Consider the following 17717-nt stretch of genomic DNA (forward strand, 5'->3'; position numbering starts at 1 on the left):
TATTAAAATCTGCCTCAAAGTCTTGAGTATTTGAAAATCCCACAGATCAGATCAAGTAAAAAGCAAATATTGCAAGTTTCTTTTTTCTATTGTTGTAGAAAACAGTACCTTTAATGGTAACATTAATCTAAACACATTTAATTCCGTGTTTTCAGGTCTGTTGCATGCACCAATTCCTTAATAAACTCATGCAGTACAAACACAACTTACAAATAGCAAGTTCCTTTGATTTCTACATGAATGTGACCCTAACAATCTGCCTAACCTTGGAAAAAACAGTGGGTAATTCTACACAGAATGGAGCCATGCCCACTCACCACTGCCTGCCCCATTTTCAGAAGCTCAGAGAATGTCACATATTTTTTTGCCTGGTTCCAGACTAACCAACCTTGAACTGATAAAAACAAGCTGCAATAATAAAAGAAAAAACAAGATGACACAAACTCTTTCTAGACATGTATTTCAATAGATAATGGAAATGAAAGAAAGTAGAGCACAATACAATCATGGTAGGCAACATTTCAGCTTAAATCATTAAATCTTTTTTTTTTTTTTTTAACATTTTATTTGACTACTAAGATTTTGGCTATTGAATTAAAAGATTCCATAATCCTCCTAGCCCCACTTCACAAACAGCACAGGCTAGAAATTTAAAGTATATCCATAGACACATTGAATAATATTTGGCTACTACAGTGAACAAATCAGTAAGATGTTTTGATCACTATGCTACAAGACAATTCAGATAATCCCCATATTAGTAGCTTTCCAACATTTACGATAATGTTCAACTGAGTAGAACATGAAATGAATTCAGTTCTCCTAGTAAAAGACAGTATATCCAAAAAATCTGTGATCTTCAAATGAAACTCTATGTCTTGACAGATTAACGTACAATCCTTCCTTTAAAGTAATACAGTTTATAAACAGATGTAACAATGTTTATGTATTAACAATATTAATATGCCTTAGATTCTATAAACAGTACTTACTGAAGAATCATTCTTATAATAAAATGCAGCTGACAGTCTTAGCAACTTACAACATTTAAAGTGAAGTATTTTTTATCCCCCTCAAAGTGTGTTCAAAGTACTCAGTACTTGTCATACACATTTTAGTTTTTCCAATTATCTTAATTTTTGTGCATTTTCTAGATAGAGATCTCTTTCTCTTTTAATCAGAGATTCGCAGTTCTTCCCCACACCCATGTTCTGAATCCCAAATAACTTACGGTAAAAATACAAATTCTGCTTTGGAAGAAAACATACAAAATATACACCATGTAGTGTGCGCACCTAAACGTCTTGATTGTCAAGTAGTGCAAGTTTCCCCTTTGACATATACACTTCTTTGGTTTTAGAGACAATAATTTGTTTCACTGATCTTTGCTGATGCCATTTCTTGCCATTTTTGGCAGTCTTTGTCCCTTCGTGTAAGCATGGTACCAGAAGTGGAGAAACAAGACTAGAAACATGGAGCCATAAAGCCAGATAATAAACATGAAAATTGGATACTGGTACGGACAATCATCCATGATGTAGATTTGTCCTATATGGACTGTAATCATAATAAACTGGACCTGGAGGAAAAAGATGAAGAAAATAAGTACTTTTAAAATAAATTACAATCTTACTATAGAAATTGAAAAAAAATCAGCATAGCTTGTTTGCTGAAAAACAGATTGTAGGGGTGGAGAGGGTGGAAAGCAAGGAGCAACAGGGACAACAATACAAGTTCCTAATATGACACAGATGCACCTTTGTAGCCCATCTCCCCAAAATATTATTCCACTGAAAAACAGGTTTACATAAAAAAGGAAGAGAAGTTCTAGGACAAACTAAGAAACCCATAGTAATAGAATAAGATTCTACCCTGGCAAGTTCAGATAAAAAGGAAGGAGGCAGACAGTGTTTGTCCAGTGACAAGTGGGAGGCTCCTTTAGAAGAATTAGCCAGGAAAAAAAAAAAGAAAAGGAAAAGAAAAGAAAGTAATCATTACAGGGTTAAGGAACAATACTTCCCACCTTCCCTGCACACTAGTATGTGACAAAAACACACTCCACATGAACTCAAAGTTAAAAGTCCACTGGTAGTGCCTCTAGGTCAAAAAGACCAAGTTATAAATATTCAGCCTACAGTGTTCGGAGTTACACATGATTACATTAACTATTCTACCAAAACCAGCTGTGGTGCAAGCAGACAGGGTGCTCCTTTACCTCCTCCATCAGCATCTTTGCTCATTCTAAGCCAATTGTTTAGCCAGAAACTGAATATTGAAAATCCACCTATTAAATGAGGTGGGCATGAAAAAGCACTCAGAAGAGCAACCTTTTGAAAGTGACCTAAAGTGGATAAAACACTTAATATACCCACCCTGCAAGAGTGAGTTTTAATGCTCTGGAGAGAGCATTAAAGAGAAGTAAATTTTCTAAACACAAACATTTTCTGTGAAAGAGCATCAAGTTCTAAAGACATACTTTTCCCCTTTTCCTTACTACATGTTACATGTAGTTACTAGTTACATGTGTATTCTGTACATTGATTGTATTTTCTTGGTGTAAATTTATATTTTAATATTTTTTCTACAAACAATGAGTCTTGTAAATATATTTACCAAGTACTGCATAACCGAAAAGCTTATTTGTCTAAATCTGTGATTACACTGAATGCTGAAGTCGGCAGATATATTACTGTGGAGAGCTCAAACCTTTTTTTATCCTCAATTAAAACATTAGTAAATCTTATACCAACGGTAAGCTCCACACGTGGGCATAACTGAAAGGACAAATTTATTGCTTTTAATCCATGTTAGCTCCACTCAGGTTTTTGAGAGGTGCTTATGTCAAAGACAGTTACTCACAAGTTGTATAGTTGTCATGTACTTTTTCCACCACAAGTATTTATGATAGGCTGGTCCCAAAGAACAGATTCCATAGTAAGTGTACATGACAACATGCACAATACAGTTCAGCAAAGCATGAAATGTTCCTAAACCACCTGTAGAAAAACAAAACATAGTAGTAGTATTACAGGAGGTATTTAAAAAGCCACTGAGGTCCTAGCAGATTGTCTTGAGCCAGGGTATGAAAAACTTGTGCCACAAAACCTAGACTTTTACTAACCCTTAAGGTATTTTACCTGAATTGGGTTGATACTAGTTCTGATGGATCACATCAGTTTTTGTCTCAGAAAAGGTTTATCTAAGCATTCCCAAAACAGCAGTAAATCCCAGCTGATCTAATTACATGTGAAGACATTTTAGTCGATTTTTTTTGTTCTTTGGGTTAACTTTTTTATAATTTTTTATCAAAACCTATATTTGATAGAGACACAGAAAAGTTGGTAGAAAGCATTCCTCCTGGTTTTTGCCTCTTTTCTAGACATCATTATGAACTTCAAAAAGTTGTAGAGCATAAGTAATAAGTCTCTTCTCAATATAGATTTGTAGATTCACAGGGAATGAAATACAGTTTCAGACAGTAAGTTTCCATAATCATGGACAAGTGTCTCATAGATCCATTGTTAATCTCAAAACATACTTACAGTGAAAGGGAAAACTTAAGTGGGGCCCATTTTGGGATAAATTTATGACAAACAGTTAACACATGAGCATTTCAAAGAACAAGTAAGAAAATACTTTCTTTTTCATTGGGTTAACCATGGAGCTACATAATCCTGCTCAAAGTAGCTTTGTTTTAATGAATGCAAGAAATTAGATGTAGAAGTGATCCAAGAAGCACCAGACAGCAAAGTATTTTTAAAAGAAACATGGACATGAAAACAATGATCATCAAAAAGAAAACAAGATGACATAAAAGGAGACATTTAGTGAGAAAGAGTGCCATTTTCCCATTTAGAATCATTCCAATTAAAAATAAAACATATTTTGTGTTTTTAGTAGCTCACACTAATCTTCCAGCTTGAGAAGGCATAACTCCTCCAGCTGTGATTGCAAACTTTCTTTGAAACTTAGCTATTTGTATTTTTAAAAATAATTTGAATGTTCTTACAGTTCAAATATACATACTTTTTTTGGCTTGTGCAGTGACTATGCAGAAGAAAAAATAAATAGCTAAAGCAGAGAAAAAAAGAACCTACACAACAGTACAAAAATATGCTCCAACAAATAACACTAAGCATCATTTTAAAATTCTCTGTTTATATCAGATCAGAGAAAAATCAGCAACTCCATCCATAACTGATGTTTTTTTTACAAACAGGTTGAAAACTTTACGGATGCTGCTGTTTAGAAGGACAAGCACTGATGAAACTGAATACAAGGCAAACATCAGCAGGACTGAAATTCTTGGGAAAAAAAAAGTTAAACTTATCAAACCAAGAGTATTTGGAAAGATAAATGTAAAGATAAGCAATAGATTTTTTTTTGAATACACACAGCTCTGCATAAATATGAGGGACTATTACTAGCAGAGGACAAAACAATTCTTACACACTTTGCTGAAAGTGTTTGTCAAATTATCACTTGGAAAATTTGAATCTGATGCAAAATCAGAAGCCTGTAGCTGGTATACTGATCCAACGTCCAGATAAAAAGGAGAAAGTTAATCTCCTGTAAGTGGAAAATTTTCAAGGTTGAAGAGGAGGGACTGTTATTTGTTGCAGGTTTCCCTCTGCAGACCTATAAACACACTGGGGTGTATGCTGAGACAACCATTCACAGTTTTATTATTAACTTAATACCAGTCACTCAGTAAGATTTGAGAAATACATAATCAATCCAGCACTTGCCTAATAACAGAAACTCAACAAATACAACAGAGGTATATCCATTTATACACAAGGAAAAGCTGCACACTGGAAAGGTTCAAAAGATGTACAAATTTTCTGGAGTGCTTTCTGAACCACTCCAGAAAAAAAAAAACAAACCATAAAATAGACACTAACAGATCAGACTGAAAAGCAATGGAACAACTGCTTCATCACCAATTTTCTGGGACAAAAAAAGAAAAAAACACAAAACATATTTCTAGGTAAACATGTATGAAACCTCACTATTTCTCCGTAGAAACTCCTAAAAAAGCCTAAGCTGTCCCAGAAATGGATTAATAAATGCCTGTGCACTTCTCCACTCTGTGCTTTTCAGACTATTCTCATGGCAAGTTGTATTTATTAGTGGTGCACACTGGTAATGTGGCATAGTAAAATGCATGCAAAGACACACCAAGCAGGAAAGCAAAAAGTGAAGGTAAGCTGATAGTGATCAAAGAATTTAAATTCAAAACAATTCAAGTATGTTTCTTTAATAAAGAAGGTCCAGAAAATATTTCTGTAGTTTTATGAAAGCTGAAGTATCAGGTGTATATAAATCCCACACATGCTACTTAAAGCTAGTAAAAGAAACTGCAACAAAGACCGAATAATTTCTCAAACAGGAAAAAAAAAAAAAAATGTAGTCCTCCCCTCCAACTCCGTTCTAGCATTGTAGGGGTGGAAGGGTTCTAACATTGAAGTAGTTTCAACAGTGTCATTTGCTTCATGTATCTCCCCTAGCACTTATGACTTTTTCAATGACTTCTCTTTCTCATCTAATAATGTTTTTTTTTTGCTTGTACCAAACTCTCTTCTCTACACTTCTTCTCCCCATGAGAAATCAACAATGAACAAAACACTGTCAAATAGGAAAAATGAGTAATCCTCACCCATTTAAATAATTATGGTGATCTCAGTTGTTCCAAAAAATACTGCAGAAGTCTTAATTTTAAAACACTGATGTTTCCAGGGTGTTTAATTCTCTTCCTTTATTTTTTTGTCTACCACTTTCACTACCAGAAGATATGTTCAACCTAAACTCCACTCTCTCTCCATACCTGCAGCAAATTTGACTCCAAACCACCAGGTCCATGGCATGATGGAATGATGAAAGACATGCAGGAATGTAACTTGGTTGTTTTTCTTACGCAGCACAAAAAATATCTGAAACAGATTTTTAATGAACAGAATGTTACAGAAGATAATTAAGTCCAACATATTTAAAGAAAGATGTACACATCAGTGCTGGTTGCTCACTACTATATATTTAAAAGTTCTTCACAGTTACAGTGTTGGGAGAAGAAGGAAAACTGAGTGGCTATCGGGCTGTGCAAACTAGTTTTCAAAAAAAACTTAAAACCAGTAAGTTAAATCCACCTGTGAAATCTCAAAAGCCAAGGCAAGCTTTGAAACCAAATGTCAAAGGTTGAGCCATCACCTACATGTGCAACAAACCATGTAAGCATCCGATTTTAAGTCCCCTGAACTATTAATGAAAGGCCATTTGAGAAAATTACCTGAAGGACCAACAGTAGAAAAAACTATGTTAGAGAAATAGCACTTCATTATGAACTCTGACTTAGCTACCATTGGAAAACATCAAAATTGTATTCTTAAATTATATTGACAGGCCCCATTTTAAAGGACAGGCATCAAGGGAAATGTTAAGGGAAGACAGCAAAAAAAATAAGTAAGAAGTCAGGTCATGGAAAGGGTAGTATCAGATGGCAAGCAAACAAACACAGAAGAAAAGAAGTCTGGTATGCCAGAGAAAACATTTGGAATCAGCTGATTTAAATAGAGCTAAGAAATTACCTTTGCAATAAAACAAAAAAGCTGATGAGAAACAACTACCTAGTTGCCTATATTCAAACAAAACAAATCTTTTTAATTAGTCTCAAAACTGATTTTTAAAAAGGAGCACTATAACCTGTGGGTAATAAAGGCAAATAGACGAATATGATAGTCAGGATTTTCCAGTTTTAGCATTCCTGACACTTCCATTACCATTCCATTTGGTTTAGTCAGTAAGATCTCCCAATGTTGCATCATGAATATTTGCAGATGAAAAGTCAGATGGCCAGCTTTGCTCAGAGGATGTAGAACATCCTCACTGCTCATGAGTCAGCTCCTGAACCATCACTCTTGTGTCCCAAACAATAGGGCAAAACTGCAGCTAATTCCAACACTCAGAAGCTGGTTTGAAAATACCTCAGTCAGTCCTATCTGGTGCCAGTCTTGGGAAAATGGCTGCCGGTGGTGAGCGAGGTCTGCATTCTGCTTCAATGCATTGCTGCTCAGACTTTGCTTGAAACATGTGAAAGGGCCAGCCTGACATCAAACATCTCTATAGTCACAACAGTCAAGAAAGACAATCTCAGGAATTTAGAGCAAGTAGGTATGGCAATTTTGTCCCACTTTCAGAGCTGCTGATTATATGAATGGGGAAGATAAAATCTGAAGATGATGTGAAAAAAAATATTCAGCATGATCAACTGTTTTTTATCTGCAGTGTTGAGACAAGCATTGCCATAGCATAACAGAATAGTGTACTCAGCTGTTAGACAGACAAGTTATCCAGACTTCCTAAATATTTAAAGGTGTGTTGTTCCCTCATTAACATTTTTTCTGATAATGAAGGAAGAACAGAGTTAAAAAGACCATGACATACAAAGAGATTAATAGGGGTAAACATTTTGATGGTATTCTAATAATGGAAGATTGAATGATTAAATAAAAAGCAACTTATATCCCCTGAACAGCACCAGTTCTTCTGCTGTGAGAAGGAAACAGAACCACTTCTTTTATTCGGCTACAAATACTTACAGTGTCTAATAATTCAATGAACTTGGAAAAGAAGTAAAGCCAACAAGTTCGCACCATCTGCAAGAATAAAAATCAAATTGTCAAACCATGAAAGTCATAGCAGGACAAATGAGTATCTATATAAAGGACAGTATTGTGTCAAGTCATGTTCCAAGGCTGACAGAAATATTTAAATGTATAGTTTGATTGTTTTTTCTTTAAAAATATAAAACAATTTTTAAACTTAAAGGAATTTTAAAACCAACAAAAACAAGCCAATGAATTCCTTGCCTCTTTCCTTCTCCCAACCAACCAAGCAACCAACCAACCCTCCAGTTAACTCATATGCTCTGCATTATGCAAGAGGGTATTTCCATTTAGTGCATTCCACTATACAACAGGGCATTCAAAAAGTGGGCTGCTCAAAAAGAAATTTCTAAAAATAAAGTAAATGTATAACACACTACTTTGAACAACCTGTTCTAGTGGAAGTTGTCCTTGCTCATATCAGGGGTGTTGGAACTAGATGATCTCCAAGGCCACTTCCACCCCAAACCATTCTATTCTTCTATGATAACAATTCACCGTTGTCTTTGGCAACTTACTCTAAGAGCTGTTGGTGACCTTGAGTAGTCAACGATATCACACCGGAATGAGTATCCTGTGGCCCAGCCTGACATAAGAAACTGGAGGAAAAAAAAGGCAAAGATTAACTTTACATCTTTTAAAAAATTCATTAATTTTGGATTACTTTTGCAATCACTAAGCAGGAGGGGAAAAACAATATTAAAAACACCTTAAATCAGCAACTTTGTCAATCATCTACCTGTATGTGGGATAGCTACCACAAAAATCCTTTGCTGTTGCAGATTAATGAATTTCTAATTCCAGGACCACACCCATAGACAAGAATTTTCTTCCTACACCCATTATTTCAGCTTTAGTAACTGAAGAGAAGAAAGAGATGCATCTCAAAACCAGCATTAAAAAACAACTTACTGTGTAAGTAAAACCACAAAACCAAATACCATTATTTTTTTAAATTGCTATCACAGCTAACTGTATTAATACAAAAAAGAATACAACACAGCATCTTAATATTCTAACAAAACCAGCACAACAGAAAGCCATTGCTAATTATCATTAAAGATAAGGAACAAATCAATATGCATGATGTATATTTAATACCATAGTCTCTAAAATTCTGCTTAGTTAAACTTCATGGTTCAATTAGTTTTCCACTCAGATGAGTGACGAGAAGCTACAACTGAGAGCACATGACCAATGTACTATATGTACCAAATATAATCTAATCTTTTCTCTTGGAATATATTAAAGTTTGGACAAGAACAACAATATTAGTATTATAGTTGGCTTATTCTACTGCCAGCCACTATGACATCTGTATTGTATTTTAAATCTTCATGATGCTTCTCATTATCACCATCCACTCATGCAAGGTAAGAGCTTCACCTCTCCTAACTTCAGCAGGCTTTAGTCCTTTTAACTTCCTGATTGAGAAAGAACTGATTGCTTAAAAAAAAACAAGTTTCTTTAGAAAGCCAGCACTAAAACACCCATCAAATGACTTGGTTCCAAAAAGGGGAAGAATTAGCTTCTTGCTGACCACCAGACAATAGCAAAAATTCAACTGGTTACACTCTGTCCATGCACTCTTTCACTTTTTCATGCAATTGTAACATGGAAGCCTTGACAGCAGACTTGAATACTGCGCCACTGTCCAACACTAATAGAAGTTTAATTTTTTCTTTTATTGTTTCTTTGTGGGTTGTTTGGTGTTTGTTTTTTGTTTGTTTGTTTCTGAGATTTATAACCGAAACCAAGCTTGGAACCAAATTCCAAAAGGAAATTCAGCAATTTTTTTGAAAAAATTGTCTAAATAGCAAAAGTGTTCATCACACTTGCCCACCACTTTCCATAAATAGTCATGACACAAAATAGCTGCTGCTGTGCCTTTAGAGAGCTTAGAAGAAATGTCAGGTAGTTCACTATAACTCATTATAAGATTCATGCAAATTAAGCAAACAAGAACATATCCTGCCAGTTTGATACAATAATCTGACAGCTTTTTATTACTAGTTTGCCAAGCCTGAAATAGCCACATAACCTGGGAGTCACACGCAGGGTCAGTACTAGCACAGTGATGCTTCACCAAGCAAACATTTAAGGCTGTCATTTACACAATACCATCAATAAATAGCTACACTTCAAAAAACCCCACCAAAGCCCACCAAATCCCAACAAACAAATAATGCCCAATAGCAGTAAAATCCCAACATTGTTTTTTTTTGAAAAAGAGAATTTGCTATTTTGGGGTTGTGGGGAAAATCAATGTTAAAGATACTAATAATTTGGGCTTAGGGGGGAAAGTGGGGGGCAGAGGTTGGAGGTTTTTTGATCAGAGGTTTTTGTTTGTTCATTTAAAGGACAAAAATGCCTTGAATTAGATTTTGTTAACCTCTGTCATTGATTTCTGTCATTTAAAAGGCATATCAAACTGAAGATTATTTCATAGTAGACATACTCTAGACAGTGTTTGAAACATCAATTGTTGTTCCTTCCCATTAAGGGCAGGTTGTCACGTTATCACCTAGTAGGACAGAAACAATTAGTAAATACTAAGAAAAGCATATTGTCTGTTTTTCCTGCTGCAGTACAAAGAATTTAAATGATGAAAACTTTAGACTTTTTAAATTATATATAATAACACAAAATGTTTCATGTTCTCTCTTTCTGGGTATGACTTATTCTGGTTTTCCAAGAATTACAAGTTTAGCATACAGCTTGGAGATTGATAATTACTGCCATGACAATAACATATTTTTGAGAATTGCAGTGTAGAAATTATATTAATGAATTTATTAAAAGTTGTTAATGATATGAAATATATAAATACATTACATAGTACTTACTTCATAAGTCATATATAAAGAGAGAGCTACCACACTAAAATTATAAAATGTCATGATCTGCCTGAGTTCAAAAGGTTTTTTATTTTCCATGAGTTTAGGTCCCAAGGAAGTGACAAAATAAACGTAGGTTCCAATGATAAAAGTTGTTGGAAAAGGTGAAGACATGAGTGGCCAGCCTTCCAGTCTTGGATCTAGAGGGGGTAGAGGGAGAAAAAAAAAATCAGATGTCTACAGTACTTACTAAAACAGCTACAGAAAAGTATTTAATTCCTGATGGTCTAGGTTTTTCTGTCACTGATCATGTTTCAGAATCCATCCACCTCAAATCCATACTGACTGGATAACATGATTTAACCCATGTAGGACTCAGTGCTTCTTTCTTCACACATAATGAAAAGGAGCCACAGAATCACAAGTTACATGATTTTCTGTCTTTACAGCATGACAAAGCACACACTTTCATACAAGAAAAAAGTTATAATACAACAAGCAAATGTTGCAAGTTATTCCACAGTTATGCCAGAGAGCTGTATTGCAGAGGCACCTCTTCCTAAGCACACCCCACTTCCTCTCCCTGCAGATGAGGCCGGCAGGTATTTTCGTCTGAGCATCAGCATGATTTCACTGCACCCTTTTGTGGTTTATCAGAATCCCAGATCATCAAAGACTGCCACATTTCTCCATAAGCAGGTGAACTGACACAAACTTCATGTAATTTTTATTTTCTTTAAATTTTTTTCACTGACTTTTGAAAGATTTGGTTCAGAATAATCCCAAACTTAACTACTGACTCAGTAAACTGTTGCTTTCATGATTTGCTGCTGTATTTTAAGGGTAAAATTATTCTAGTGTTATTTTTGTAAAGTGTTTAATTCATAGCCAAATATTTCAAATCATGCAAATTTTCAACCCACAACATTCAAGCAACCTTTCACCCATGAGACCTTCTGATGTGGTTAACAGCCACTGGAAGTGTAAAAACAGATTGAGGAGGAGAGCACATTACAATGCTGCTCACAGCTTGTGATGTGCCAGTGCTGCTGCCCACAGACCAAGGAGGACTGTGACCCACAGCATGAGGAATCTGCTTGTATGTGCTGCAAGAGAACCACCATCTCTTCTCAACTGACTGTTTTTATTGTATCCACCCTCGCTCTGCTCCTACCAAACCGTTCCTGCTGTTCTTCCCAGCCTGATCCTGAGAAAACCATGTTCCACCACTAACACTATGATACAAAATGCCAAATACAAGCACTGTTGGACATGGAGACAACTCAGGTTCTGGAGTCATGGACACTGCAGCAGAAATGCTCGTTCCATGCCAATCCACTTCATCCCGTGAGTCATACTAATTAAACTCCCTGCTCACTTGCAGGCTGTGCTTTTACAGAACAAGAAAAGTGGTGATGAGCTATGCTAGAAAAGATGAATCAGTAATCTTATCTATCAAACCTTAACCACTTCTCAATTTTTTTCCAGGAATTAGCTAATCTCTGTCATTATCTGTCTACCACAGTGAGAAACAGTGAGACTGATGGGTCTTAACCCCAAAATTCAGGTCTTCTCTATCAGTTTTTGGTAAGCAAACAGAGTAAGAGAGTGGCAACATAAATCAAATTGTGATTAATTTCCCTTACTAACAGCAACAAAAGACAAACATCCCTTTTCAAATTACCACTGTGACAGAGTTAATTACTCTGAGGATTAATTTCAAAATACGGAAACTTAACAGGGCTTGGGTTTTTTTCATTTTGCAAAAGCAAAATGCAGTAACATAATGTGCATTAATTAACTGATAAAATGCAATTGTTTGGTAATGAAAGAGAGTTAAACTATACGTTCAGCACCATAGGAAAAACTCAAACTATATATTCAGGCAACTAGAGACACTGACAGGAGAATCACTATCTGCACTTTATTTCCTCTGACTTTAATGCCATAAAGTCAGTTTTGACTGAGTTTTGTTTACTTCCTGTTTTAAAATGCAGAAACTAGACTGCCATGTTAATAGGTAACCTGGCAAGTCTTACAAATATTCACAAGATGACAAAGCTAATTTTAAGTTGATAAACAGCACACCTAGCATAGCTACACATTGCTATTCAAAATTATTGTGAGTCAGTAAGTTTTAGATTTAAATTACTCACCAGCATCTTTAATCCATTCATCATACAGTAGTATAGCCTTTGATGTCAGATTGCTAAAGGCCATTTTCACTTGATTTTTATGATGCTGCCTGCAGAAAACAAGCCAAAACAGAAATAGGGATTTTTATCAATAAAGAAAGATTAATAAAGTTTTTTGGGGAAAGATTTTCAGGAAGCAGAGTGGTAAAAGAAGAGAAAAGACTGACAGAGCACCATATGTGAAATACAGATCAGGAAGCATTAGCTGGCCACATCCCACTGTCCTTGGGTCTAATTTATAGCAGAGCTGTTATGCACAACAATATGATTTTGCAATCTCTACATACAAACCAGGTGCTTCCGTGCCATAAAATGTTATCTCAAGAAACTGTGCTGTGGTTAACCATTACAGTTAAGAGGTAAATATGAATAAACAACAGATACTTAAATATTTTTTATATCACCATCTCCACTTAAAGTCCGCTGATATATGAGGAAGTTCAGCTTTGCAACATTTATTATTGAAAAAAAATTTCTAAATAAAAAGTATTTCTAAGGTATGTGGGAAGGAGAAAAGGTACCAATATGTCAGCGTACTCCTTTTAAATACAATAATTAGCCATGTTATAATTAGTATGCAAATCCCATTCTGATGAATCAACTGTTTCCACACCAGAATCATGGAATGTCGTAGTACCAATGACAGACCATTAACCCACAAAAATTATCCAGCACATCCACTTTGCATGCAGTACCTCCTACTTATGTAAAACTTTTCATAGAAGTATTCTTATATGAATACTGATTTTTGCTCCACAATCAAGCACTCATCAGCCCTTCCGTTGCCTCATTTCCTCTAGAAAATACCTTTTAAAAATCCCAGCATGTTTGATGGTGTTTTTCTCATACCCACTCAATGTCTCACTTAATCATATGAATTCTCTCAATACCTCTGCACAATCTTCACACTGTATTCACCTTTATTAGTAGTATTTATTTATTATTTCAGCTGCAGAACACTGTGATAACCAGCTCCCTTCCTCTGGCAGCCCTTCTGCATGTCCTCCAGCTAAGCCAGCTGCAGGTTGAGAGAGCCATTTCTTCCCTCATGATGGTAATGCACTTCTGTCCTCAGATCTCCCCACTATCATCTTCTCATTTATCTTCACCTTAACAGTCCAGAAAAACAATTTCACCCTTATTTCCACTTGTACAAGTACATCCTGTTCGCTGCCATTTCACGGGAATTTTTAGCCCCTACACTCACCCTTCATTGCAAGATGCAACACAGACAAGCCTGCCTCCATTAGAGTTCAACTGATCTACTTCATCTCCACTCTCATTTTGCTGCCCACTTGTTTTCTTGGTTGCACTTCTGTCCTGTGTCTCTGAATATCTGAAACCACCAGCAACTTCAGGTTTGGAAAATATTCCCTCTGCAAGTCTCTTTTAAGTTAACATTTTCTAGAAATGTCATCCTCCAGCATCAGCATTGCCCAATTCAATGTCACTACCTTCACGCTGACCATTTTCATGCATCCTTTACTCATATTGCAATATTTGCTTCAGCACTCTATGCTGATAAAGGTGCTGACAAAACAAGAAGTGGGAGGCATCCTCTTTCTTTACCAATGGAAACATGAGGAGCGCTCTTGCGTTTGATACTAGCAATCAGATGACAGAAAGCATTTTATGGTTAGAGGCAAATTATAAATATTATTGTCACCTTGCTTCATAAGTCAACTGTGGATGATATCAAACACACATAAATCCAACCCTGTCCTGAACACCAGGTACTTCAGAGTGCTCAACTGTGACAGCCAAGCAATTCAGCCATAACTGGTGCTGAGGAGGAACCATTAAAAATGTTTACTTTATAAATAACTATTGTATTAAATTGTTAGACCGATTACAATAAATTATCCTTTTAATCCAGTATTCTTTCAGTTTCAGACACATGAGAACAGTCTGTCAAGAGAAAAGGCATGGCAAACTGAAAGTACTTCATGCAGTGGTTGTAACAGAGTTCTGCCAAAGGCCACAGAAATCTTGCAACAGAGCATGGCTCAATTTTTCAACAAATATAATCACTGAGTACAAATAATCATATTATATTTAACTGGTTCTTTGGTGAGAAAATGAGCTTCCTGATTTCACTGCCACTCAGTTTTCCCACCCTCGCATTACCAGAACTCAAACTGGCTAGCGCAACATGCTGACCCAATACTAAAGCTAAACAAGAAATCTGCTTCAAAACATGCTCTTTAAAATCCAGAAAATTCAATGTAGATTCTGGCACTAAATAAAGTGCCATATAGTATCAGTGTATTTTGTTGCATAGCCAAGCTTTGGTGGTGCGGGGGGCTACAGCGTGGCTTCTGTGAGAAGCTTCCTCAGTGTCCAGCACAGCCAGTCTCTGGTGGCTTCAAAAATGTATGTGCCACTGGCTAAGGCTGGGCCGATAAGGAATTCAAAAAGGTAGTAATGCTCCTGTGATAACAGATGGAAGAAGAAGAAAAAAAACACCCAATGTTTATGCAGTTGTAACTGCCACCAGAGGAGAGCAGAGTGAAAACATGTGAGAGGAACAGCCCCACAGACACCCAAGTCAGCACAGAAGGAAGGGCAGGAGGTGCTTCAGGGGCCAGAGCTGAGGTTCCTCTGCAGTCCGTGGTGCAGACATGGTGAGGCAGCTGTGGCCCTGCAGCCCATGGAGGGCCCTGGGGATGCAGAGATCCACCTGCAGCCCCTGGAGGAGACCCAGGCCAGAGCAGATGGATGCCTGAGAGGAGGCTGTGAACCCATGGAGAGGGAAGGCCACACTGGAGCAGGCTGTGGCTGAAGTACTGCACCCCATAGAAGAGTGACTGACATTGCAGCAGTTCATGGAGAACTGTTGCCCATGGGATGGACTCACACCGGAGAACTTCACAGAGAAGTTCTGGAAAAGTTCTCCCATGGGGGAGACTACCTGCTGGAGCAGGGGATGGACTCCTCTCCCTGAGCAGTGGCAGGGATATGTGATGAATTGACCACAACCCCCACTCCCCATCTCCCTGCACCACTCTAGCGGGAGAAGGCAGAGCTGGGAAGGATGGAGGGGTGGGGGGGAAGGTATTTTCAGGTCTCATTTTACTTCTCATTGTCTCTGATTTAATTAGTAATAAATTCAATTATTACCTTTAATTCAAGTCTGTTCTGCCTGTGATGGTATTTGGTGAGTGATCTTTCCCAATCCCATGAACCCTTTGTTGTATTATTTCTCTCCTGTCCAGCTGTGAAGGGGAGTGAGATTTGCTTTGGAGGGCTTTGGAGGGCATCTGACACCCAGACAGGGTCAACCCACTACAATGGGCTTAGAGTGTTGGTTATGACACCCTCTTACAGTTGTCATTCAACAAGTGCAAACTCACAAATGGACAATTTTTTACATTTACCCACTTGAACAAATAGACAATTCTTTACATTTACCCACTTGACTCCTCCACTTTAGTTTTTGCAACAGAAGTCAGACAAATGTGCTGTCAGTGTTTAAATGCAACTCTTATACCTGCTAGGCATTGAGGCCAAATGCAAGACTTTTATCTGGAATCCAACTATTTCCAATGTATTTCTTTTAGTTGTAGTAGAAAGGCAAATGATGAAAATAGTGAAACTGGCCTTTGCCATACCGATGGTGAGGGATTTGTCCCAGCTCTCCTGACCCCAGCACTCACAGCTCCTCTTCCTTTAAAAGTCCTCAAAAGTTTAGAGAGCAGAGGCTCTCAGCCTTCAAGATTTCTTTTCTGTTCATAGCCAAGCAAGAAACAACTCCACCACAGTTAGCAAACTTCTTCTGAAAGTTTCTGGAGTTCAGTAATGCTGGAGTTCAGTAGCTTGAGAGAAGGACTTACACAGAAAGCAGCCCCAGCCTCACTACTCAATAGTGACTGATCTGAATCTGAATCTAAAGCTAAGCAAAATACAGTAAGTTAACTCAAATTACTTTAAGAAATAATGTCTGCAAGAAAGACAGTGTTGTTCAGAACTTCCCTACAGTTAAAAGGTTTATTTAAAACCAACTTTTATATATGACATTACTGTTTCACTTTCAATCTGTTTTACAATTCTACCTATTTTCTTACCCAGCTACCCAATTTTCCTTCACAAATCCACTTCTGTGAACAATAGTTTATGCTAATGTTAGGTTCTCAGGATAATTTTTTGTTAACCACCTACAAAAGAAGAGTTAATGGCAGCATGAAAAATATTTTTGTCTTACCTTGTTACACTTACTACACACTGGAAAATAATATGATCAAGGCCTGCTTTTTTAATGGAAGAGTGAAAAAAAAAGGAAATCATATACCTAAACACAAGAGAAACAACTAATGCTTCACCAAAGAAACCAAACCATTTCTGAAAGACTGTTTTTTAATAGTACAACTGTTGTTAAGAAGTAAACTGATAATGCTTTGACCATAATGCAATCTCCCAAAACGTTTGGCAGTAGACTACAGAAATTATCTTCTAAGAGATTGGAAAGAGTTCACCTAAGGGGTCAAAGAGTTGGGGCCAGAGATAGCCATTTGTTAAATACACAGTTTTAGTTCTTCACACTATAAACTCATCTGCCTGTTATGCATTTGTACAGCCCTAGTTCAGTCAGGAAAACATACATTTGGTTTACCTGCCTGCTAATGTACTTACAGAATAAGTACATCAGCACTTTTATTTCCAATCTTCCCTTTTCTGCTCATATCAAAATTTAAAAATGCCATTAAAATGCACAATAGATTGTGCAGTTCGTAGCAAACAAACTCTCAAAATCAGGTAACAGAAGCAGACTCATTTTCAAAATTGGGTCATTTTAAACAATATATAGCAAACAATTTACATAAATTCAAAAATACAGTCATATAAGAAGTCTGGCCAGCTTGAAAAGTTCTAAATAACAGAGACAGTCCTTTCAAACACATGCAATTGGAAAACAACTTTCAAAATCACCTAAAAAACATATGCAAGATATTCAGCTCTTCAAAAAAATAAGCACCACTTTTCTTTTTGTCAATGGAAATAATACTGTGTACCTAAGTTCAAGTCAG

At 36.6% G+C, this 17717-nt stretch overlaps 1 protein-coding gene across 1 annotated transcript in view; it reads right to left on the minus strand.

The window, feature by feature from the left end:
• Positions 1 to 558: 558 nt before the first annotated feature.
• The window catches only part of ELOVL7 (ELOVL fatty acid elongase 7), a 31804-nt gene continuing 14645 nt past the window's right edge, over positions 559 to 17717 (minus strand). Inside the window, exons 2-8 of the mRNA XM_038125250.1 lie at positions 12655 to 12743; positions 10508 to 10698; positions 8180 to 8260; positions 7596 to 7652; positions 5828 to 5933; positions 2860 to 2996; positions 559 to 1579 (exon numbers count right to left, since the gene is read on the minus strand). Coding sequence (XP_037981178.1) covers positions 1376 to 1579; positions 2860 to 2996; positions 5828 to 5933; positions 7596 to 7652; positions 8180 to 8260; positions 10508 to 10698; positions 12655 to 12718 — 840 coding nt within the window. The 5' untranslated portion in view covers positions 12719 to 12743 and the 3' untranslated portion in view covers positions 559 to 1375. The remainder of the gene's footprint in view (positions 1580 to 2859; positions 2997 to 5827; positions 5934 to 7595; positions 7653 to 8179; positions 8261 to 10507; positions 10699 to 12654; positions 12744 to 17717) is intronic.

Source organism: Motacilla alba, chromosome Z, assembly GCF_015832195.1.
Source record: "Motacilla alba alba isolate MOTALB_02 chromosome Z, Motacilla_alba_V1.0_pri, whole genome shotgun sequence".
NCBI lineage: Eukaryota > Metazoa > Chordata > Aves > Passeriformes > Motacillidae > Motacilla > Motacilla alba.